Here is a 26,106-nt window from a genome sequence, read left to right as displayed (position 1 = left end):
ACATTTACCCAAAAATATTAATCACTGAAAATCGTTAATTATGCAAATGACTCATTAATATTGAAAGAATATTTACCAAAATATAATCAGCTCTTGCCCCGGTGGCATGAGAAAGATGGGTAACAGGTTTCTTGAGAATTTATCAAATGTGTTTTGAGATATCGAGGGCCACATAAAGAAAGACAGACAGATAGGTAGGCAGGCAGGCAGGCAGACAGACAGACAGACAGACAGACAGACAAAAGTATTACATAATCTCCCCTACGGAAGGTAAAAAAGGTCTTTGATTTCATGTGTGTCGAGTTCTGAATGAAACGTATGGCCTGTACTTTGGTTCAGACGTCTTTATCACCTTAGGCTTAGTTATGCTGTACGAACTGTTAGATAGAGTAATAGTATGATGTTGAAGAGAAATGGCGCCTTGTGTTTATATAAGTCTTATTTGGTGAATGCGTTCCAGCGTTACATACCAACGATACTTGTTTTGTACTTCGAATTTGTTAGATATATCTCAAGCAACTTTAAATAGGCACAGTCTGAGTCCTAACATTTGGCTGGACGAGTTTAGAGGGGGACGGATGAATGTGGAGATAGAGACTACGATTCGAGACATGAGTCATGTAAGTTTATATCATACGTGATGTAACCAATAGCAACGCTTTTACATTGTAAATCCAAACAACTGTTATGTAAGTGTATTAAAAAACTTAACACATATCATATCTTGTACCATTTTGATTTCGCAATCTAAAATATACCACGAGGTCAAAGACATTAATTACCATGGAAGTTAGCAGAAATCCCTTACAGATGGTATGGGTAGTTCACGGATTAAATATTCCACATTATATCGATTCTTATTCTTCTTTCTCTACTTTTTATATGAAATTATAACTGAATCTAATATTATTGCAACTTAGGATCAGCAAGTACAGTCACGGATAGACTACATACGAGACGATGTTACAGTATGTTGTAAAACTTGAACATTGAAAATTATTTCGTGTTATCCATGAGTTTGGCCTCACGGCCTCACTCCAAAGCCAGAGCCATTTCTCTAACTAGCTATAGGTGTTTGGCGACATGTATTAACAGCGTCATGTCTGAACCTAAACATAGTAATTACAAAATCACAACACGATGAAAAGGGGTTTTCAGATTAACCATGATCCGAAGTCAGAGACAAAGTCTGCAGAAAGGCAATGTTGCAATTCTTACAATACAGTTTTCTTAAAATACACATGTAAGGATATATTACATTATCTGTATAAACGCGAAAGCTGGCCTCAGTATTAATATGTCAAATAAGAACCTTTGAAAAGTTGTATCTCGACGGATATATTCCCACTAAATGGTGGGTAGGCGGGGCACCCAAAACACTGTAGGAACCTGACATCGAACACGAATTTGAATGATTTCAACAATCTCGAGACGGCATGACACAACATGAACTGTAGATCTAGAGATGACCTATTGTTGACAGATTGTCTGCGACATAAGCTGCTTGTATTTACACACTGTCAAATACCAACGTGTTTACTTGTTTCGATTTCAGTCCAGATCATTCAGACTTCATTATTTTTCATCTTACTGACCATAACTATCTTCACAGCTTTTCGTACGTAAGTTGATCCAAGAATATTTTAACATATGTAAACAATTAAAAGAAGTATGCATTGCGCATGCGATCAATATTTCCATACAAATTCTTATAATAATTGATAGCCATGCATACCACTATTTCAGTGATATGTGTAGATAAGAACCACAAACATACTTGTCATATGAACATTTAAACTGTTTCCATTTGATATGTCCTCATCAGTCCGCCATCTTCCCCACTATCATTTCAATCTTGACTATGTCCTATATTGTTTGTTACGGTTTTTTCTCCACTAAAACAAATTATGTTTGCACTGAGATCAAGCCTATGTTCGGGCAAACTGAAACCACACCTTTATGTCTTTGTTTAGCCAATGCAAATAATGTGTGTTTAATATTTAATGTTCACACACTTTCCTTTGTCTTTGACGTTTCATTCATAGTATTCACGACTGGCTCAGTTCAAACCAAATTTGGTACACATATTTTTTTTTAATTTTTACGGCTAGAACTGATTACGTTTCAGTAAACATCCTATGAATATTAATGAGGTATTTGCATAAACGACGACTGTAACGCAATTCTTTTTTACAATTTTATGCTTGCATCGATGAAAATAACACGCAAGTGTTTGATATAGCTTGCTGATGTAGTTTTTAATTTGCATAATTAAATGTATGATCTAAATCTTGTTGATGTATCTTTTATTTCAATGAGTTACTTTGTATAATTAAACTATATTTACCAATTATGAGATATACAACGTATGGTACCTTTATCTAACATTGAGAACATAGTGATGAGACACTAATTAGTATACTAGCGTATCATCGTTGCACTGTACGATAAATTACCCGCCATGCGCTTCGATTTGACCACACATTTCATATGGCCTAGAGGTTTGGGGCTCCACTTACCTTTCACATTTACTAAATATCTATATCTCCCAGAAGATGGCAGTCAGAGCCATAACTTTCAGTAACCGCACTACAAACTCAACTGAAGCTATTTTCCGTTCTCCCTTTAATCTTTTGACTAAGAATGTAAACTATTTCTTCTTTTTCAACGCTGTAACAAATGGGCAATAATAATAATTTGTTCACATGGAGATCGCCTTGCGCAGAACACGGCCATAAAATTTTTGTGTGCGCATGCTACCCTTTGCTGGCGCGGTACGGCCGTAGTTCGCGTACACGTACGTAGCCGGGATGTAAATTTGAGTAGAGAAATTTTGCTTTTTATTGTGTATGTAATTGATTTTTTTTTGTCATCTGCACATATATTACGATTTTATATCGTTCTTGATCGTTTCGTTCCGTGGAAGTATATGACGACGATATTCTTACAACGTAAAGAGCGCGAGCAAGCGGTCGTCCCTACTATAAATTATTCCTGCTCCGTCTTGCCACATCCATGGCCTTGCTAAGCTATGACACCTGGGCTTTACCAGAAATGCTGGTAACTAAACACGCCCAGTTGTTAAATATAAATCGACTATTTTGTAATTTTACCTCGCCGTGACTACAAAAGTCCCAGTTCGGATGACCAAAAATATCGAAACCCCAAGTTCAACCGTAAATTTCTTTCAGGGCCTCATATTAGGAGTCATATTCCGTACGATGCCGTAATCAAATATGGCGGCATTTGTGGTGGGACATTTAAAATTATAGTTCGAACTCATAAAGTTCCGATTTCTACACTTTTTGTGATCTTAATAGTGACAACTATCGTCAAAGAGATGTAAAATGAGTACACATTTGAACGCTGGGTATGTAATTCTCTTGGTGCGAAAGCATTTTTGCTGGCGCGCTCGAAATAGGCTGGTCAGTGGTTACAACTTACACTGGTGTTCGCCCCAGCAGACGGTGCAGGTGTTGAGCGAAACGAAAGCACTGTCTGCAAGGTGTTGAGCGAGATGAGTGCACCGTCTGCAAGCAGGACTAGCAGAAGCAAAGCTAAAAACGGCGAAGTATAAAAGACACGCATTGGTAACTAATAATTTTACCAACTTACCTCATATATCCAACGTACAGGACTGATGTGATTTGCATATTAGGTCAATAATTTGCATACTTAATGAGATTTCCTAGTTTGGTGATATATTATCGGTTGTAGCCTAGACTTTCATCTAACATGTACATATGCCAAATAGGACAGGAAATACTTGCTTTTGACTGGCTAATTTGCACAATTCATGAAATTTACCAGACGAAATATCTCCCATTGTAACTCAAAATGCCATGAAAAGTTTTGGACATACGACTAATGTTATAGACATAATGGGTAGAATTTTCACATTTCATAGCTAATTTGTATAATCAAATCATATTTACAAATAGGTTGTATAGTATCAACTTTAGCTATGAATTTCATCACAATTTATACCATCATCCATATGTTATAGGTTGGTGTAACATGCATACTACATGACCCAACGAGCATAATAAATGATGTTAAATTATGGTAGTTCAGAATGTCATAAGTTTTTTTGCAGTCTTACAGTATCATGCCACATTTGCCATATGTGTCATATAGATATCATAGGTAGGATTTGCATTACTAATTGATTAATTTGCATACTTTATATGGTTGTTTTGTTTGTATTTTTGGTCTAGATTGATGTTCTTCACTTCTTCTGTGAAACCACTCCTCAGCTTGCATGCTTTGCTATTTAGTGTGCATGTTCCTAGGGCCAGGTGTATCCAGATCTGTTCACTGTATAGGGTTTTTAGGTATTGCTCAATATTGAAAAAATCCTGATTTCCCCAAGACCTTTCACAAAGACATATCGGTTGTGTGTAGTGTTCATCTACCTCACACACATCACATTTGTCTTCATATACTTCCTTCAAACTCATCACTTTAACAACACATTATTTTCTGTTTTGTATGATTGAGACCCATTTCATTGTCACCATACAGTAGAATGCACCCCAGGGACAATTTTCACTGAAAATCAGAGTTCTTAAAAATCTCTGTCAAGGTGGTCCCTTTTGAAATACTGAAAGTATTCTGGGGTTCACCACCTTGTTTCAAAAGAAATCAACAATCTGCTATTCTACCATATAGTTAACACAGTAGTTGGTGGCCATATTGGATTTCGGTGGCCATATTGGAAAAGTGCTTCTTAATTTCGATATAATTTTCACCTCTATCTAATCCTATTTCTTACTGGGGATTTGTTCGTACACAAAAAAAGTACAAGTTGTGAAAAATAACATTAAATTGCATGGTGACCCCTCATTGCTTCCTTGATTTGAACTAAGAATTGGTTTGAATTTTCTTGAACAAAAGTAGCAGAAAAACTTTAAAGATGCACAAGCTGTAACTGCGGTATTGTTTCATATTTTTGATCAGACAACCAACAATTATACAGTCACTTAAATACCAATAATTAGACACTGTATATGTCAATTGTAGGTCTATTTTATCTATAAGTAGTATAGTAATAAGTTAAAATCGTGATTCATTGGGTGCTCATTTCTGGGTACAGACCCACAATCATTTTGTTTGGATACATTGCACCATATCATGTGTACTGCTACACAAATACGTTTATCCACAGGTCATTCACAGGGTGTACAATTTTACAATTAAGTCCTTACACATCTAACAAAATAGTTTCAAAAACATCCAGTTGAAGCTAGTTCATCTTTAATCAGTTTATTTCTTAGGCGCCTACATGTTAAATGGGAATCTTGGGGACTCAGAACAGACACTCACAAGGTTGTGATATATATATATTTAGCACAGCTTTATTTACCTTTTTCCAAGCCAGTCATTGTATCATGGAAACATTAAAACACATAAAACTCTACACATACAAGTTTGTATCTCATGATATAACCAATGTCAAAGTTACATTTTGCGCTATCTAGTTCATTATTAATTCTTACAAAAGGACTGTTCACTTTTTGGGAAATTTTATTTATTAATGTTTACATTGATATCTCTCTCTACGTGATTCTTTATGATCAATATAAATTCCTTGTTTGGGCTTATGGGAATTTACAATGGATGTTAATGTGTGGTGGGGTTTTTGAAACCTTCCCAAACTACGAACAGTCCCGAACCCTGTAAACCCCCATGTCTTTATAATGGTGTCACCCATTGCACAGAAAACAATTGGGGGCAAACCAAAGTATAAAAACGATGGGGGAGATGAGGGCGTATACCCAAAGCTGGAAAAATAACTGTTACTAGGCTATGAAAAGAAGACAATGCTGATATACATACTGTTGATATTATTCCCAAAAGGCTATGCCGCTGGAAAAAATTGAATTCTTGACGCTTATTTAAAAAAATAAAAGATAAAACAAGTCGACAAGTAACACATGAATACACTAGGACTAAGAATCCATTTTGGTGACGAATTTGAACTTGCTACATTCCGTGTAACAATATTATGCTAATTAACTACATACTAAAATGGTGAAACCACCAAATTGAGTTCCAATTACAGAAAAAACTCGGGTTTTAACTTGTCTACACCATTTTTTTAAACACTTAAAAATCAGCTATTTGTGAATCTAAAACTACCCATAGGTCACCCAGATATTCCTCACTATTTTAAAACAGTGCATGAAAAAATTTAGAACAATGTGATTATCACTCACAAGTCAACGGAAGGAAAATTACGAAATTTTACACCCAATGCGGGACACCATTAAACTTTAAGCAGACATTTTTAGTTTTTTTGTGTGTGCAGCTCTGTGCGGTGCAGACGTACATGATACTTATTTCATAACTTCAAAAAGTCACTTTTTTGTCTTCTTTATTCTGTAATAACTTGGTTAGTTTAGTAATGTTGATACTTTATTGATTTTTTTTTTACGGTCAGATTTACAAAATCTCGGTTATTAGAAGAGTGTAGACATAGTCATTTAATCATTAAAATGATCTTAAGAACCACCATTCTCAGTATCCTCTCGATGATGACGTTGGAAGTTGGCCACATTTAGTAAAGTTGTCAAAATAAAGATCAAGAAAAATCTTGTTTCAGTTCAGAGTCAAAAAATAGCTAAAACATTATTATACAAAGAAAATTCCTAGGATGGTGAAAATTCTTAAACGACTATGATCGTTATGTGGTTACGCTGACTGAATACAAGAATCGAGTACACCGATCTCGGGTCAGCCTCGGTAAAAAATAAAAAAAGTTCTAATCTCTAAGATAAATTTATTCTTTGTAATTGGGATGAAATCTTGCGATTACAATTGGCCGTATTTTCATTATTTGTTAGCTAGCGATACGTGGCCTAAATAATGCCTCTATCTTCTCCTACCACTAACTCTGGCAGTGTGAAAACATTCTATAAGGTGGTCTGCTGCCTTTTGACTTGGAATAATCTCACTGACAGAACTTAGCACTAGGATATACTACTTTTAACGTTATGATGCATCTAATAATTCACCTCATAAGGCTAGGTTATGTCAAGCAGATGCTTTGTTTGGCTGAAGATCAGCTGAAAAGTGGTGAGTCTATATAAAAAATTCACTAAACTCTTAACTTATATGCACAATTGGTTGAACATTATTATCAATAGTACTTCTATACCACACTCAACACACTACATCAAATGTCTTAAATTCTGACAACTGAAGTATATATAAACTTGCAATGACAACTTCCAAAAAGACCAATTGAGATTATTTTCCAAAAACACGGCTACTCTTCTAACTCAAACGATTAAATTCAATCGCTCTGATTCTGTTCATCAGATTAATTAATCTAATCTTCTTAAGCCAGTCCATCAGATCAATCAAATCTAATCTTAATCCTTATCAACAGTCTAATCAAATCTAATCTTCTTGATCCTGTTCTTCTGTTTTAGCTGTGCCATCATCCAGAAAACTATCAATCATTTGTTGCAAGTCATCTCGAAGGGCACCAGGATCTTCCAATTCTTGGCCGTCTTCTTCAACTTTGGTGTCGGTGGTTTCTTCAACTTCGACCTCCTCGCCGTCCTGGATAATTGTCTTCTTTGTGACTGTCTTATGAACTACAATTCTGTAACATAAGAAACAAACATCAGTAAACACAAGTAATTTCCTCCATCTGAACACAATTCTCAGTATGCTCTATTTCCGATGAAATCTTAAATCTATATTCTAATGGAATGGAGATGAGATTTTCTGAGTTACATATTTAGTTATTCTTACTAAATTATTGTAATTATTGTAGTGAAAAATTAAATACTATTACGATAATAACTGTACCTTAAACATTCTTTTAATTTTAAATGGAAAGTTATTTATTACTGAAGTCTAATAATGGTGACTAATGTTAAATGGCCACTCGGTAAGTTTATCTCCAAATTTACATCTTTATCAAAGTTTGACGCTTACTACACTGGCATCACTAATGAATCAAGATGATTCTTATTTCAAACTGTATTATGGTACATGTATGTATTACTGATTATTACAACTAAAATGTATTCTTGTACTTCGTAAGTTTAAAACTTGCTAAACTGACAACAATGGTAATACACAAATGAATCAAAGATAACTTTTACGTTGAACTGTATGTATGGTATGTGTTACTGATTTCAACTAAAACTGCCTTCTTGTATTTCCTACAGTCCTGTTCAATTGACCTTTGATTTGCTGATTTGTTTCTTTGTGTGTACCTTTAGTATGAGTGATGATTCATTCATTTAAGTAATTTATTATTGTTAAGCTGCCTGTTGACAACAATCTCTAAAACTAATCATGCATATTTCTCACTCCTATTTTGTATGCCTCCTGATGAAATAGTGAAGTTTGTTTAACTGGTATACTGTGTAACACCTCAGTGTACAAGACAGAGACTAAATCAAAACTCATGTACAAATGAGTTGGAAATGAGCCATTCATTTCATATCATAACCACAATACTAAATCGATGCCTCAAACAAAGAAATTACTGTAACAATTCTTACTCCCTTAGAGACACAATTCAGTTGCTCCACTTACAAATTATCTTTGATAATCAGATGTCACTCATTTACATAAACTTACCAGCACCAGTGATGTATAGAATGAATGGATATGATCGAAAACATATTGTGTAAATAATTCGACTATGCATCAAATGGCTAATTGTCACCAATATCGTACAAATACAAAATCAAATAAACTGTAAAATGTAACATCTATTTTTCATGTCTATATTTGCACACATCAAATTTTGCACACAGATGTACATGCATGATGCAAGTCATTCATTCAAATCACCAAAAAAGTGCTATTTTACCAGCATAATCCTGTTGTATATAGTACTACATACAATTGTAAGTCCAATAAAAACACCAATACAGGGTAATCTCACAAACCAAGCTGGACTAGGAATGTATATTAGTACTTTAAATCAATAACCCTCAACTCAAGAACGGTAATAAACTGTAAAAATGAGTTTAATATTAATGAACCCCAAGAGAATATGCACCATCAACAGCAACACTGTTCTCACACTTTAATATCAGAACCTTCTTATACATCAGAACACTTATCAATATTGCTACCTGAACATCAGCTTCCTTGTTTGAGTTGAGTTTCTGTCTGAAACTGTTCAATGTCATCAGGTTTGACTTTTTCATATCCGGGACATACAACCAAGATTACTGATTTGTCTAAAGCAGTGTGCCCTCTAAGCCATTTTGATGCACCACTAACGCACACACAATTTCTAGTGGTGCACCAAAATTTGGTGTTCCCCTATCTCTTTATTCACAAGAAATGCCATTTTTTCTCATTTTGACCCACAACAACAAAATTTGGCTATCATTAGATGGCACACTCCTCTGAAGTATAGTCTGCTCAACATCATTATCATTGAACCAGTTGTCAATTTTATTACTTTGACTCTGTCGCTTTGTGGAAATATCATGTATCAATGATAACTGTACTTATACAGGCAGAGACTATATATAGTACAATGTACCACTCACAGAAAACCTGCATATGGTTTATTTGGTGATGACAATGCGTTGGCTGTCCAAAACAATGACACATTTCTGGTATTGGAAGTGCTGTTTCTGATAACCTTGATTGATTATCACTTTGCTGAGACAATGTAGTAGTTACACTCAAGCATTTACGACAGACTCACAGATACGTGTCAAAGCTTTCACTGAACAGTGTTTTAAATGAGAAAACTGACAGTCGATTCAATTATAATGATGTTGAGCAAAATTTACATGACTAAAAACAGTGATATTGATTGTATGATTGCAGTATTATGATAAATCTCAAATCAATATAATGATTTTGTGATTGGGTAAATAGTTTATACTCAAACAAGGTTACTTATCTTCAGTGACACACGGTGAGTATACACCCAAATCTCTTGTACAACCCATGTTAGACCACTGTGAACTCGTATTTTTTTAAACAATGAATGAGAAAAGAAACCCTTAAACACCAACACCATACAGCACACACAGAAAGCTGAACCAATCTATAAATTCACTGCTAACTTTCATTAGTGCAAAATTGAGGTGAGAAATTATAACATATAAAAGCAAAGAACTCAAATGATGAATAACATACAATGCTTTGTTTTGCTTAATGACAGGAAACAAAATCATGCATTGGTATTTTTGTTTTTGCTTTTGAGAGCACAAAAATGACATTCAAAAACATTTTGTATTTCTAGTTGTTCATTTTCACTTGAATGTTTTTGAAAATGTATTTATGGTTTGTTGCACTCCACAGGATTCAGGACAAAATAAAATAACAGTCAGAATAATATCTTGGCAAATATATGAAGATTGAAATTCAAGTTAGAACAAATGGAATCAAAATTCAATATCTGAATTAGCTGTTTCAGAGAACAGGGGAAGATCGAAAGAAATTTTTTTGGAAACTCGATTTTACAAATCGGTTTTACATTTCTGAGTGTACTGATAGGTATTGAATGAAAGTTGAAATATTAGTATAGAGGGATAGAATAGGTCCATGTTAGTTAGTACTGACACCAAATTCACCAATTTTTTTTTCGGAATGAATATTTGAGAACCCAAAATACCAGGGATTATCCCAAGATGATTTGATAAACTCCATTGTTGTGAATAACTTACAATTACTACCGATCTGATGTGTCCTCCGAGTTTAACTACACTAGACATCTGTTTCATGTGGACTGGAATACAGTGGTTAATAAAGAAAGAGAAACAAACTAAGTTTGTATGCAGCGCTTTAAGCTGGAAGAAAAGCATATCTTGTACATTCAACAACACAGCAAGCACAGATAAAAAGATAAATCATATATATACATGATGACATTTATATTTTTAGGTGGAAGTTCCATTATCATAGATTTATATTCTTGAATAAAAAACTGGGATGCTATATTTTCTTTTCTTCCCATCCTTTGATCGATTCTACAATGGTATAGGAGACCAGTCTATACCAGACTACGATGCAAAGATTTTAAAATGTGGAACATTCATACCATGCATACTTTACTTTTCAGATTATTACTGTTTCAGTAATCCAATCCAAAAGTTAAACATAGTAGCCTTTACCTAGGCACTTGAAATTTAGTTTTCGTACCACATAAATGATTGCATTATAAAATAGACAACTTGTAGTTACTGTAACAATATGTTTCTGAGTCTGAAGAGACTTTCATAACATTCTGTCGTCGGAACAGGTTTAGTTTTATAGTAATCTTTGCAAGCAGTTTGTGGAATCGTAAGGTTTCCAATTTGAAAATACTCTTATGGTCGCTTGATTGTACAAAAGATTCACTTGATAAAATCATAGGATATTAAGAGGTTCACTTTGCAAACACTTTGCAGAATGATGTTTCCAAATCTGAAGAAACAACATCTTAAGGTCTCTTGCTTCTATATCTGATAAGTACAGGGTATACTGGACCTAAGGCTAAATGATTTCAAAATAACTTGTAATATACCTCACTCAAAACTAGACTTTTCCATAAAGATTGAGCCTTCATTGCATGCAAAATCTTTTGTCATGCTGTTTGTGATGAGAGTCCAGTACTAACACTACTTATCCCCAGACCAGGAGATATGGTTTTCTTACCTTGATACTACAAGGTAGGGTTTGGAGTGTAGATCTGACTCCCCATGGCTCATGTAAGAAGCCCTGTATGTAATTGATGCAAGTAACATCATGTACACATTAACACATTTTTGAATATTTGATGGCCTATACACAGTATACACACACAATTAAGGTTTTGTGTTGGTTCTGAGTGATTTTGGAATAGTGAGAATGACAACTTTTTTGGATACAAATCCGTATTTCAGGAAATAAATGGCAGTTCACTTTGAATTTTGATGGTCTATAATTTGAGTACACACTTGAATATATTTACTGGTTTGAAAGTGATTTTGGAGGAACTATAATTACACACTTTGGGTGTAAACAAACATCTTTCACAAAATAATAGCAGTTTACTTTGAACATGCTATGTTTAATAATTTGCATACAAAGTGAAAGTTTCCTATTGGTTTCCACTTAATTTGCATACATAGTGAAAGTTGGTTATCACTTCATTTGCATACACAATGAAAGTTTCCTATGGTTTTCACTTAATTTGCATACACAGTGAAAGATTCCTATGGTGTTAGTGAAATTTGGTGGATGTATTATAATTACACATTTTTGATACAAACAAACACCTTTCACAGAATAAACAATCACTCATTTTGAATATCCTATGTTCTATAGTTTGTTTATACATAGTAAGACTTCTGCATTATCCTTAGACAGATGTTTGGTGAAATACAGACTGATGTATTTTAGATATAAGTTAAACACTTTGTACAGAATGAAAACCATTCTGTAATATCTAATTGTTCAATATACATAATTCATATTGTAGAAGTCTTATATTGATCTAATGACATTGATTTGGATAGTAAACTTAAACAGACCATGAAGTCATATTGTCATTGTTTTAGGCACACTCTACACTGTAAGATGCATTGTGACACTGCCCTCACTGGCCTGCTCGAGAAAGGGGGTTGATGTGTGAGGGTGCCCCGTTATGGCCCGTACCTTACAGACTGGGTATATCTTTCAAGGACTTGCACTACAATTTAACGTAATAGTGGTGAATTTGTATCTAGGGAGAATTTGCAATGAACTGAGAAGAGCACCCGGGGAGGACCCGGCAGGTGTGTCAGAAACTATATCAAAATCAAGTCTGGAATGAAATATTTCATACTATTTTTATTCTCAAAATGATGTCATATCAAATGACTAATATTTCAAGGTAGATAGAGCTTTGAATACAAACAGTTTATCTCACTTCATTGATAGATTTGGCCACTACAGTTTATTAAAGGGGCACAGTCTGTAACATTTTGATATTGGTGGTCACTTGTACTTTAGTATGAAGTGTCCACAACTCAACCATGTTGCTTAGCAACCGGTATAGCGATCCCTTATTATTCATATATCCCATATAATGTCATGGTAATTCATTGGGTACAAATAAATTTGAAAAATGGCATATTCTCCGGTGACATTCATCTTTGTGCACACTATCATGCTATGTTGACACCACTTCACTTCTGAATAACTTTTAGTGACACTATTATCTACATTTTTTTTTCACATTGGTGATAGCTGCAAACAATGTCTCAGTTACAGACTGTGTCATGTTAAGCCGCCAATAATACCGAGATTTCTGGAGTAAAATCAGTCTGATAATGGAACTTCCACCATTGAAACGAAACAACACATTACAACATGCAGACTACAAGTAACTAGATACAATGCATTCAATTCATAACATAACATCACAACACAAAAATACATTTTTTTTGACAAAACAAACATTTTCATATGCAAGAAATTACCAAAATAAAATGAAAGATGATGAATGATGTAAACTGAAAGTTACATGCTACTAGGGAAGTGGATACACATACATAGAGATTGTAAGATGTAGAAAGAGTAAAAAGATATTATGGGATATATCTATAATGAAGTGAATGTGATGGTACAAGAAGCACAAAAGGCTTTTTTTTTAGGATGACTAAAATTTGTGTTAGATTTGACTGTCTTCCAATGTTATTATCCTACCACCATCATAGCTATGACCTGGTGTCTATACAATGGAATGGTCTGTCTGAATTTGAATGTGTGACTTTTGAACAACGATATGACACCTTATTTCATGACATCACTGATGTCTGATTTCCCCACACCAATGACATGAATCGACACATTCACACACCAGTTGACAATATATGTAGAAAAGTTCCTACGATCAACTTATTTGATTCACAAAAAACATTCACTATTATTTCTATGAGTGAGTGTACATTGGAATTTTTGTCAAAAATGGAATGATATAGTGTTTCTACGAATGCAAAATCTTGCTTTCACTCCTTCAAAATTTAATAAAGAAGTAAAAATACGGATTTCTTATATCATCATATAGTACGCAAATACTGAGCAGACGACGTACATACGCTGGTCAATATCCAGAAACTTTATTTGGAGATTATTTATCATATACCAATACTTAAGTATTACATGTACCGTCCTCCAAGGTATATACTTTTGTTACTCAATGTATGTATATGCAGGAAGGAAGAATCCTTTTTTCCTAATCATTTTACTGTACAAATTATTACTATATACTTGAAAAGCGAATGAGGTATTGAGTCGTAACCTAAATAAAATTTGAAAAAAATTGTATTGACTCATATTTGTGTAATTTGTGTACTTCTATGAATTCTGAGACACATATTAGAAAAGTGAACGGGGCATTAAATTGTCAACTCAAATAAAGTTAAACTTCTAATTCTATCGACTCATACTTGTGTCTCTAAATCAACCGGACATAGCAAACCTTACCGTTTACTTTCCCCAGTTGTATCAACCAAGATTCCATCCTGACCATCTGCTTCGGCCATTTGGCTGAAATCCGGTTCACCCGACCCAGTGCTGATTGTACGCACTCGTCTGATGACTCTCGTTATGGTTCCATCGTCGTTGACTTGCTCTACAACTTCGTCACCTTCACCAAGCATATCACCAAAGTCGAAGTCACCTTGGCCACTTGTTACAATCGTTTTCTTGACAACCTTAGTCGTGGTTCTTACACCTGGTTCTTCAGTTACATCAACCGTCTCTTCTGCAATTGATGTCACAGTGCAATTATTAATATCAAATTCTGATGTTGATCAAATATCTACCCGGTACTATACTGACAATGATTGTATTGTCATTAAAATTTGAAGAAAAAAAAGTTTACAAAGAACACTACTCATTCAGAGTGGCATAACTTTGGAATGAATTCTTTTTTCATTGAGGTTTAGAAACACTGGGAACCAAAAATGAAAGCGAGATGATACTGTTCATACAATACACCATATTCCAATTATGACAAAGACAAAATACTGTATTACAGTTTGGTAACTAAAATTAGAACTACTTTGAAGCACGGAAATTTGATCCACAAAGGTTGAGTATTATTATGGCCTCTCCTTTGAAAAACTGCCATTTCTAAGTGTGTCAAGGCTAGAGTACTGATATTCTTGGTCTGAATAGTACTGCTTATTTTATAGATGATGTAAATTTTCAGGAATAATTGCAATTATTTTATACATTTGATAACAACTGCAACATGTTTCTAGCCATTTTTTAGCCCACTTTTTACCAATGCAGGGCGCCCTCTTGGGACAGAAAATGTCTACAAATTTGGCAACTGGAGGATGGTATATCCTGTATAGACATACCACAATTTTACATAGATTACCATTGTAAGCAGGCCTTCAGTAGTCACATGGCTTTTAACTGTTTATCATCGAAACAAATACATTAACAGTCACCCTACATGACAGAATTGTAGAAACATGTCATGCAGTATATGGTTCTACCAAAAGGACAAAGATAATTACCTGTGTACTCGCTTGTTTTTGGCTCATCAATACCTGCTTCTGCTGTAAAGTCTCTTGTGAGTAGATCATCTTCTTCCTCTTGGTTTTGAGGGCTAACTTGGCCATCTTCAGGTGTAGCCTGGACATATTCGATAATATTCTGACCAACCATCTCATCAACTATTTCATCAGGGTGGTCATCATTCTGTACTGGTTGTTCTTCATCTAATGGTGTAACACAAGGAATAAATGTTATGTTACAATTCCAGTGTATCTTGATCCAAATATGCTATAGTTGGGTTATCAGAAAGCACAAAAGATTGCATAGTTTGACCACTAGGAGCGCTATTCAAAGTTAAGTTTTGACTACCATTATCTGTACTGCTGTGGTGCTTCATTTCAAGAAGTGACAGAAAGAATAAATGTAATGTTACTATTTCAGTCTATGTTGATTCACAATTGATAGATCTTTACAAAATATGTTATAGTCCATTATCAGAAAGACAAGGGTTACATTTACAGACACTTAGGGTGTACTTTCTTACCATCTATGACTGACCACCTATTTCTTAGAGTTACACTTATAGACACTTGGGGAGTCCTTACCGTCCATGATAGGGTTACATTTACAGACACTTAGGGTGTCCTTTCTTACAAATCATGCTCATTCTCATTCTGAGGGTTACATTTACAAACACTTAGGGTGTACTTTCTTACCATCCATGACCATCTCATTCATAGCATCAGCAAGGTTTTGGAAATCTTCTTCTGTCCTTTCTTGTTCAGCATCATCTTCAAATGACTCTGATGTCTTGACGATGTCACGATCTTCAAGTGGTGGTTCGATCTGAGAAAACACCATGAAGACATTGATGTAACAACATTAAAATCTCAGTGTGCAGTCAAAACAAGAACAGTTTTGTGGTTTTATTTCAATATACCAAAAAAAAAAGTCACCATAGTTTTTTTCTAAATGTTTAAATATTTCAACTAATCAAACACACGCAAGATTAGTGTTTTAATAATCAACAAAACTCTGACATGCTTTCTATTATGTTAATACGATTAACCCTATCTCCATTTTGTTTTTTGTTTGTATCACCTACTGTTATCATCATGGGAATAAATAAAATGCGACAAAGTGCAATCTGTTATTTTTCTTTATACAAGATGTTGAATGGTAGAGAAGGTATAATCCAAAGAAGTGATTGTAATAATACACGTTTCCATCCATGATTTTTGCCTTCCTTACATAGATTACACTTTAAAATGTTTTTATTGTGGAATTTTAGGTTCAATTGCATCTATGAAAGTTCAATGTAGGAGACAGAATTATTGGTGACCAGAGCTCTATTATTAAACTTACACCCATATATAAACAAAGCAGACATGCACACACGCACACACGCACACACGCACGCACGCACGCACGCACACACACACACACACACACTTGCAAAGTTGAGATGCTTTTCTGCTTTATTTAAACATATATTTGTATCATTCATACCACATTATTGGTCTGTTCACATTTATGAAAAGTTCAATAGATTCAGCCATAATTTCAAACAAATGCACTCTTCTTTAAGCAACATACAAAACTCTAATCACCAACAAATCTTTGACGTAAGGGATCTCAAGATCTAACAAGTTGTAAAACAATATGATTTTTCTGAGAAAACCAAGAAATTATCATATTAACTGTGCTTTAATAAAGACTTAAACTTTCTGTTTTTTGTTTTGTAAAGTTTTAAATTATATTTTCTGCGTTGTAAAAATTTAAACTTTGCTTTTTTTGTGTGTAAAAATTTGAACTTAGGTTTGTTTTTTTTGTGTGAAAAATGTTAACTAAGGATATATGGTGCTTTACATGTTCTTATAATTATCATTATTTTATTTTTAGAAACTGAAGAAATCAAACCTAGTTATATTATCGAACTAAAACCACAAATCTGTCTTGAAAAATTTATAAAGTGGGAATATATCTGAGCAAAAGTACTGTACTTTTTTGTCTGTTTTTGTTTTATGTAAAATTTCAAATGATAACTGTGCTCTCACACCTTGTTTACTAAACAACTAACTTCTTTTTTGAACGAGTATAAAATTGACTCACAAAGCAAAAAATTGCTAATGTTGTGAAAACAAATATGATTTTTTTGATAGTTTTGGGTACATGAATATTTTCAGTAAAAAAGTGATGACTTTAGTCTTGAACAATGAATGATGAACACAACAAATTTATAAGCAAAAATCAGTGCACGATCGTTACAAAAAAATGGTCAACACACTCATTCATTTCACAACTGTCATCTCACTACAAAAAAAGACATTTAGAAACACATCAAGTGTAAACACAAAACATCAAACACAACACTACGTTTACTTTATATGACAACAAACACAGTCCACAACAATGTTACCATAGAAACACTGGTAAGACAAGGAGCTGACCAAGTGAAAAAGAAGTCTGCAAAAGCAGCAAAGCGCTTTTGCAAAAGTTTGAGTTTGGCGGTGCATGCAGGTATATTGTTCAATTGTTTTAGGGAGCTAGTAGATGAAAAGTTGGCGTGAGTGAGAAGGTTTTTTTTTTTTTCTTTTGGGACAGTGAAGATTACTAAAACACAGTCCTGAAAATAAAATCCATGATGATAATGAAATGAAAAAGGCAATGGCAGTGCATGAACTATATCACAATAGGAAATGGATAAATACGATCGCAAAAGACCGAAGTGTTACAAGTATTCATAGTGGAATGCATGAAAAGATTACAAAGGCAACACGATTTTCAACCAGCATTAGCAACACAAGTATCGTTTTTCCTGTAATGTAACAAACAAAAAAAATTGCATGGCTAAAAAATAACATCTGACAGCAGGACAAAATACAGTTCCAGTTTGCCTGACCTCCTGATCGTCTGATGAAATAAAGTGAATTTCCTGCTTGTAGCGTATCTCTTCCTTGTATATAGTTTCTGTTAATTCCTATAAAAGAATACAGGGTTAGTTAGGTTAGGTGGCGAAATCCGTACCATGCCACATTAAATGGATGAAAAATGCAAAAATTCAGAAATGAAAATGTTCAGAAAACCATTTGTGGTTTGAAAAGAGAAAGTACCTCCATGTGTGTTTCTGTTGTTTCTGGTAGAGATTCCTGAAATGGATGGATGGAAAGCCCATGTATGAAACAGAAATAGTAAAGAAAGAAGAATTAGAAAGCGTGCTATTTACTCCACATTGAGTTAGATTGGCATGCTGTTAAAACCATAGCGTGGTAGGAGGAGAGATTGGATGTGTGCATGCTTTTTTTTAAACCAAGTACATGCATGTTATTATGAAAACCACACATGTGAACACCTTATTATTTTAACATGACTTTCTCAAGGGCCATAACATCAATAGTGTGCATGGCAGCAAGCATGTTTTGAAATCATTATCACCAGTGACATTTTTTGTTAGCGACAGTAACAACCAATGCACGTAATATTTTTAAACAAAAATGGAACAATCTTTAACTTGAAAAGAATGTAACAAAGAGGCAGAAGTAACAGAAAAGAAAGAAAAAAAACTCTTCAGGATTTCATGTACACATTGAGCAAACTGAAAAGGTTGCAAGCAAGGCACATGAACACTTTTATACATGAGGAATCTTAGTTTGCCTGAATGCAGTAAAACGGCAAAAGGAAACAAAAGGAAGGGTCACATTCAAGATTCCAATTAGGCGCACACTAAGCAAATTAATAAGTGTGGCAAGCAAGGCACTAGATGCAAATATGCCTTGTGTACCTCTGAGAGAGGAACTTCAGGTTCAGCAGGAACATCTTGTGATTCCGCTGTTTGCTCCTGTAAATATGTGACAAGATATATTGAAATTAGTTAAAAGGGTACAGGTTACCAAACAGGAATAAGAGATAATCAACAAAATCAGAAATTCAGCTGTGACAGGTTTAAGTTTGTACCTCTTGGGCACTTTCCATTTGTTCTTCTGTTGTATCATCAACATGTTCTTCAAGCTCCTGTGCCTCCTGAGGAACGTCTACTACCTCTTCATCGGGTTGGTCTTCTTGTTCAATTACAATTTCAGGTCGTTCTGGTTGTTTTGTAAGTTCTTCAGGTTCTGGTTCAGCTTCACATGGCTCTTGTTCTGGCTGTTCTAAAACTTCTTCTGGTTCTGGTTCAGTTTCATGTGGCTCTTGTTCAACAACTTCTGGTTCTTCACTTAATGATTCAACTACTACTGGCTCTGTTGGTTCAATCTCCTCTTCTGCTGGAGGAACTTCTTTCTCTTCTTCAATTTCTTGTTGTTCTTCTGCAGAAGGCTGTTCTTGTTCAGGAACATCACCATCGGCTTCATCTGTTCCTATAACGATAGGTGCTTCAATTCCCGCTTCTTCTTCAGAAAGGCCTTCTGGTTCTGCAGAAGCATCTGGGGTTCTTCCGTCAACTTCTGTAAATTCTTCTTGTTGTTCTTCAAACATTACAGGCTCTGACTGGACCTCAGGTTGTTTTTCTGGTTCAGGAATTGCAGCTTCTTCCTGACTTGGTGCATCTGGTTCCTCTTCAGGTTCAGGGACAGATGCCTCTACAATGCCAATTGTTTCAACTTCAATGACTGGTTCAGCAGAAACACATGGTTCTGAGACAGGTGGCTCAATAGATACTTCTTCTTGTGTTGGTGATTCTGGTTCCTCAGTTGGCTCTGGAACAGACGCTTCCACTGTTCCAATTGTGTCAACTTGGATTAGTGGTTCAGCTGAGAACTGTGGTTCTGAAACGGGAGGTTCAATACCTAACTCTTCTTGAGTTGGTGATTCTGGTTCTTCTGTTGGTCCAGGTACAGATGCCTCTACCATACCAACGGTTTCAATTTGAATTAGTGGTTCTGCAGAGAACTGTGGCTCTGCTGGAGGTTCAATACCTAACTCTTCTTGTGTTGGTGCTTCTGGTTCCTCTGTTGGTCCAGGGACTGATGCTTCTACCATCTCAACTGTTTCAATTTCAATTAGTGGTTCAGCAGAGACATGTGGCTCTGAGACTGGAGGCTCAATAGCTACTTCTTCTTGAGTTGGTGATTCAGGTTCCTCCGAAGGTTCTGGGACAGCTGCTTCAACTTCAGATACGGCATCAACTGCAATAATAGGTTCAATAGACACTTCTTCCTTAGGTACTTCTTCAGTAACTTCCTCTTCGGTTGGCTCTTCAGGAGCAGCTTCCTCTGGTACTGGAGACTCAGCTTTTTGGACCTCTTCTGATTCAATAGTTGGCACAACTTCTTCAGTGACTGCTTCCTCTGGTTCTTTTTCTTCTTCTTCTTCAACATGTTCAGAAGACAACTCTTTCTCCTCAAGTTGTTCAGCAGCAGCTCCATCTATTTCTTGTGGCTCTTCAGCTGGTTCCGGTGTTTCATCTAATTTTTCTTCTGTAGGTTCAACAGAAACCTCAGGTTCCTCTTCTGGTGACTCTACAGCAACTTGTTCCTCTTTTGGCTCATCTGGTTCTTGAATTGGTTCTTCAGCAGTATCAGCTTCAATTGAAACAAATGGCTCTGCTGAAACCTCAAAAGTTCTTTCAGGTTGAATGATTGGTGCTTCCACTGCAGCTTCTTCCTCTGTTGGTTGGTCTGGTTCCTCTCGTGGTTCTGGAACACTTGCTTCAACAACTGTAGTTCTTTCTACAGTGATTACCTCCTCTACTAACACTTCACTTGGCTGCTCAATTGCAGCTTCTTCCTGGGTTGGTGCTTCAGGCTCTTCAGAGGGCTCTGGTGCTACTGCTTCAACAGAAGACACTGATTCAAAAGTAATCATTGGCTCTGCAGCTGGGTGTTCGATGGACATTTCTTCTTCGGTTGGGGCTTCTGGCTCTACAGCTTCAGGAGCAGATGCCTCTAATGTCCTAGAAGTTTCAACTGTTATGATAGGTTCTGATGAAAATGCAGGTTCAGCAACTGCTGTTTCAATTGCTGCCTCTTCATCTGTGGGTGCTTCTGGTTCACTTGGTTCTGGTATGACCGATTCTACTGCAGACACTGTTGTTGTTGCAATTATTGGTTCCATGGAGATAAGTTGGGATTTTTCTGGCTCTGCAACTGGTGATTCAAGAGCTGCTTCCTCCTCAGATGGAGCTTCTGGTTCTCTCTGGTCTGGAACAGTAGCTTCAACAGGAGCAACAGTTTCGACTGTCAGCTCTGGTTCAACCACATCTGGTTTTGTCTCTTCTGGTTCTACTTCAACAGGTTCTTCAACTTCAACAGGGCCATCCATTTCTATGGGTGTCTCCTCTTTTTCTTCTTCCGTTGTATCCTCATCCTTTTCAATATCTGGCATGGGTGGTGCTTCAGGAGCAGGCTCCAACTCTGGTGGTTCTTCAATACCAATAGAAACTTCATCTTCTGCAGATATTGAGTCCCTACTTACCTCCATTCTATCCTCCTCAACAATTTCTGGTTTATCTTCTACTATTTCTTCAACTTCTTGTGGAACAGTTTCCTCTTTTTCTTCCTCAGAAAACACAGTATCTGATGCTTTATCTACTTCAATTGTAGGTGTACTCAGAACTTGTGTTTCAACTCTTGTTTCTGTAACAACCTGTGTTATTTCTGTCCTTTCAGTGTATGTGGTCGTTTCTACAGGCACTTCTGACGCTGGTTCCTGCTCACTTTCAACAATGTCTACATGCTGTTCTGTTACTTCTTCAATAACTATCGAAGACTCTACAGGCGCGACCTCTGTCTCTGGTGCTTCTTGAAGTTCTACTTCCATTTCAACATCCTTTTCTACATCATCCTGTTCCAAAATTTCAGGTTCCTCAGAAGGCTCAGGAGAGGATGGTCTTTCTTCAGTAGGTTCAACAGCAACTTCTTCAGTTTCCTCCTTTAGTGCAAGTTCGGAGAGGGTGCAAAGGATTAGAGATGAACAAGAGAAAGTAAGAGTTAACAAGAAAAACTACTTATAAACCATGGTATATTCATTACATGGAGTAGACATTGTGCAATTTCCCAGTTTAAAATATGATTGCGTGGGGTGAACTTTTTAAGGTGGGGTCAATTTTTACTTGCATGCAAATTAGCAATGAATTCAATTTGCAAGATTACACAGTAGTTTTGTGAAGCGTACCTCCAGTGCAATTAGTTCTGGCTCTACAGCCTCCTCCTTGTTCTCCTGTTAAGGGATAAGGACATAAGACACAATGCAAACGATCTCAATATAAAAAGATGAAAAAAGGGGCTAATCTCAACCAGAATCAGATATGTATTCATACCTCAGGAGTTTCCTCTATTTCTTGTGGTTTTTCCTCCTCTGGTTCTTCTCTTGCCTGAAGAAAAATGTTTTTATTCTGTATGCATATCATAATTTAAATATGTAATATTTCTATTCTATACAGAATACTACAAATAATCACATTCAGGTTCCAGTTTTATCTACCTCAGAGGAAAAATAAGTTATACACAAAAAGGACACATATTGACATATAGTAGTTACTAGAATACAAACAAGTTGGTGTTAAAGTATACACCAATTCTTAGTGAATACCTCAACTTCTGGTTCTGGTTCTGGTTCAGGTTCCTCTTTTACTTCCGGTTCTGGTTCAACTTCTGCTTCAGGTTCTCTTTCTGGTTCAATAATAGGTTCAGCTTCTACTTCTTCAGTTTCTTCCCTTGGTTCCTGCTCGATGGAGAGATGGGCAGGTAGAAAATATATTTTGAGACATTTGTACTAGGTGCCTTCATTGAACAAGACACATGAGACAATAATATAACAAGACATTAAATGAATGTTAATACTTGTACAGTAAGAAACAGTAGTCATACAACATAGAAACATGATTTAAAATTACAGATTAACATCAGACAGTTAATTTTGATTAATAACAGAATATGTAGCTGTGACAAATGGTAAAATTATTAGTAGTCATTATTAGTGACAATCATTAGTGAAAACATTATAAAAATCATGTTATTGTATATTGCAGTCTCTTTTTCCATTGATGAACCTGTAAAATGGGTATGGAGAACAAGCACTGCAGTAAGTATTTGATGAAAATGACAAGTTAGTATTAACAGAGATTACTGCTTATCGCATAACATGGTATAAAAGTGAATGAGATTGCTTTCAATACTGTTAATATACAGTTGTACCTGGCTCCATTATGTGGAGAGAATACAACACATGATTACGCATGAGAGCAAACCAATTGTGTAGATGCATGTTTGACATTAACAGTAAGTTGAAGATGGAATATTAGACAATCCTGTCATACACAGCTCCATTATGTGGAGAGAGTACAACACATGAATGCAAACCACATCTGTAGATGCAAATGAGAACAGGAAGTTGACGATGAAGTATTAAACAATCCTGTCATACACAGTTCCATTATGTGGCGACAGTGCAACACATGAATGCAAACCACATCTATAGGTGCAAATGAGAAGAGGAAGTTGAAGATTGAGTATTAAGACAATCCTGTTGTACACAGCTCCATTATGTGGAAAGAGTACAACACATGAATGCAAACGACATCTGTAGGTGCAAATTAAAAGAGTAAGTTCAAGATGGCATATTAAGATCCCGCAAAGACCACAACCGTGCAGACACATTAAAAGCAAGAAATGGGATATACCTCATCTGGAAATACATAAGCTGCCATAGGAGGCTCTGTTCGTACTGTAGCTTGAAAAGGCTTTTCCTGAAAGACAGAAAATTGCTGTTTCTATTGCAGAAGCTAGAAGAACATGGCTGTTTCTATTGCAGAAGCTTAAAGTTCAAATGCTTATTACACTCGTCGTTTGATAAGCATTACTTGCAAGAAGAATGATTAGCACTCATATTTATAAGTTATAGCTCTTAAGACTTTCAGAAAGAATGGCATTTCAATGTGGTGATAGTTCAAGATGGAATAAAAGAGGAGTAAGCATAATACTAGCTTCGCTCCTTATGAGGAGAATCTGTGTGTGCCAGTCCCAGGATGCATTTCATGACAGGCATTTTTTAAATTCTAACTTATACAAGCTGTATGTATTCTTATTTTTACATGAAATTTTAATGCCATCTTTTTTTACATATAAAGGCATGACAACCTGTTTGTCTTTGACCTTTGTGATTACTTTATCATGAACTTCTCAAATAAATTTCAATGTGAAGTGTTTCAATAGTTTAAATTTCAATGTACATAAACTTGTCTTTACATAGTAGGTAGAGCACAAATAGCATCCTAAAACTGGCAAAAGTTCTGTCAAGAAACTCATTTCAAAACAGACTATCTTAGTTATTTAAATGTTAAAGGCAAGTTTCTTAATGTGGTCAATAGTTCTGAGATGTGCATTACATATGGTGCAAATTAATGAGCTAAATATACTATAATTACAAAGTTCTAGGGTATATCTGTTATGACACTGAAAATGACATACTGTATTACACAGACAGCATTCTAGGGGTAAATCTGTTATGAAACTGAATCTGATGGGTTGGTAAGTTTTTGAAAATTCGTATTAAAGTTTCAGGTTTCATAGTTTAATAGTTGCGTTAATATCTACAGGAGTCATCTGCATTATCTTTACATTCAGAATGATGACGAATTTTAATTTTGTGTGAAACATTTTGTGGGAAATTTAGTGCAACTACTGCCATCAGGCTAGATAGGTAGTATATCGTAGTTTTTATCAATTGACTTCTGGATAGCTAGGACAAGGGATATGGTTAGGTGAGTGGCTTGAGGGCTCTACGAGGACAAGAACCTCCAGCAACTCACATTACCAAGAATATGAGAATTACTTTATTAGTACTAATGAGTAATGGTGGATTCAGTATACCTCGACATGAGGAGCTGCCTCGGATGCAAACTGCTGTTCAACAACTACACCTGACTCTTCAGGTGGAATATCAAAATTCAGTTCTTTGGCGAGTTCTTCAAGCAGATCCTAGTACAGAAACATGCAGGACAGAAATTTACTATGAATACAGAACAATAGAAAAGAAATTCTACATCCATAATGTCCACAGATTGCACAAAATCATTCAATATTTAAGGTGGATTGTGAACACGATAATGACTAGCTTCTCCAGTCCATCAGAAGATGCAAGATTTTAACATCTTTATTGCCCCCCCCCCCACCCTTCTTCTAGTCTTCAATAATTTACAATAATATCTATGCAAAACATCCACTTGATTGTGACACAGTAACTTGTACATCAAAGTGATATGAAATAATTAGATTTTTGTTTTGTGTATTTCAATATCACCACCTGATGGACTATCCGGACAGGATGTTCAGTTATGCAAGATGTCAGTCACCTCGCCATGAATTGTTAACATTTTGAATTATTTTAACCTCAGTCCTCATTCTCTCACATGTTTATTAAACCAATATCATTCCACACCAAGTAATTATTTTCTCACATGCACATGACTCTATTTCACTACGATCACAAGATGCACTCTCACATTCATCAGAGAAGACAATTTCAGATGTTACTGGATACTATTGAACAAATATTTCAGATATTGAAGAGGACAGGAGAAGAAGATATGAATATTAGTATAAAATGTACATAAAAATACAGGACCATGCGCTGTTATATTAATTCCACTTGAAGACAACACTGTTAAAAGGAGAAATCAGATGGCATGTCACACTACATTAGTACAAAATCTACCTG

The 26,106-nt window shown here is 35.5% G+C and overlaps 1 protein-coding gene across 1 annotated transcript in view; it reads right to left on the bottom strand.

Annotated features, from left to right (window-relative positions):
* Positions 1-5,249: 5,249 nt before the first annotated feature.
* LOC144452060 (uncharacterized) overlaps positions 5,250-26,106 on the bottom strand; it is a 152,237-nt gene continuing 131,380 nt past the window's right edge. The window contains exons 63-75 of the mRNA XM_078143071.1: positions 25,260-25,367; positions 24,071-24,136; positions 22,981-23,112; positions 22,709-22,762; positions 22,564-22,608; positions 19,408-22,320; positions 19,235-19,291; positions 18,567-18,602; positions 18,356-18,433; positions 16,170-16,299; positions 15,474-15,677; positions 14,428-14,707; positions 5,250-7,612 (exon numbers count right to left, since the gene is read on the bottom strand). Of these exons, the coding sequence (XP_077999197.1) occupies positions 7,405-7,612; positions 14,428-14,707; positions 15,474-15,677; positions 16,170-16,299; positions 18,356-18,433; positions 18,567-18,602; positions 19,235-19,291; positions 19,408-22,320; positions 22,564-22,608; positions 22,709-22,762; positions 22,981-23,112; positions 24,071-24,136; positions 25,260-25,367 (4,311 nt within the window). The 3' untranslated portion in view covers positions 5,250-7,404. The remainder of the gene's footprint in view (positions 7,613-14,427; positions 14,708-15,473; positions 15,678-16,169; positions 16,300-18,355; positions 18,434-18,566; positions 18,603-19,234; positions 19,292-19,407; positions 22,321-22,563; positions 22,609-22,708; positions 22,763-22,980; positions 23,113-24,070; positions 24,137-25,259; positions 25,368-26,106) is intronic.

Source organism: Glandiceps talaboti, chromosome 22 (assembly GCF_964340395.1).
Source record: "Glandiceps talaboti chromosome 22, keGlaTala1.1, whole genome shotgun sequence".
NCBI classification, from domain to species: Eukaryota; Metazoa; Hemichordata; class Enteropneusta; family Spengelidae; genus Glandiceps; species Glandiceps talaboti.
The sequence above is the reverse complement of the archived record's forward strand: the minus strand, read 5'-3'. Positions and strand labels throughout refer to the sequence as shown.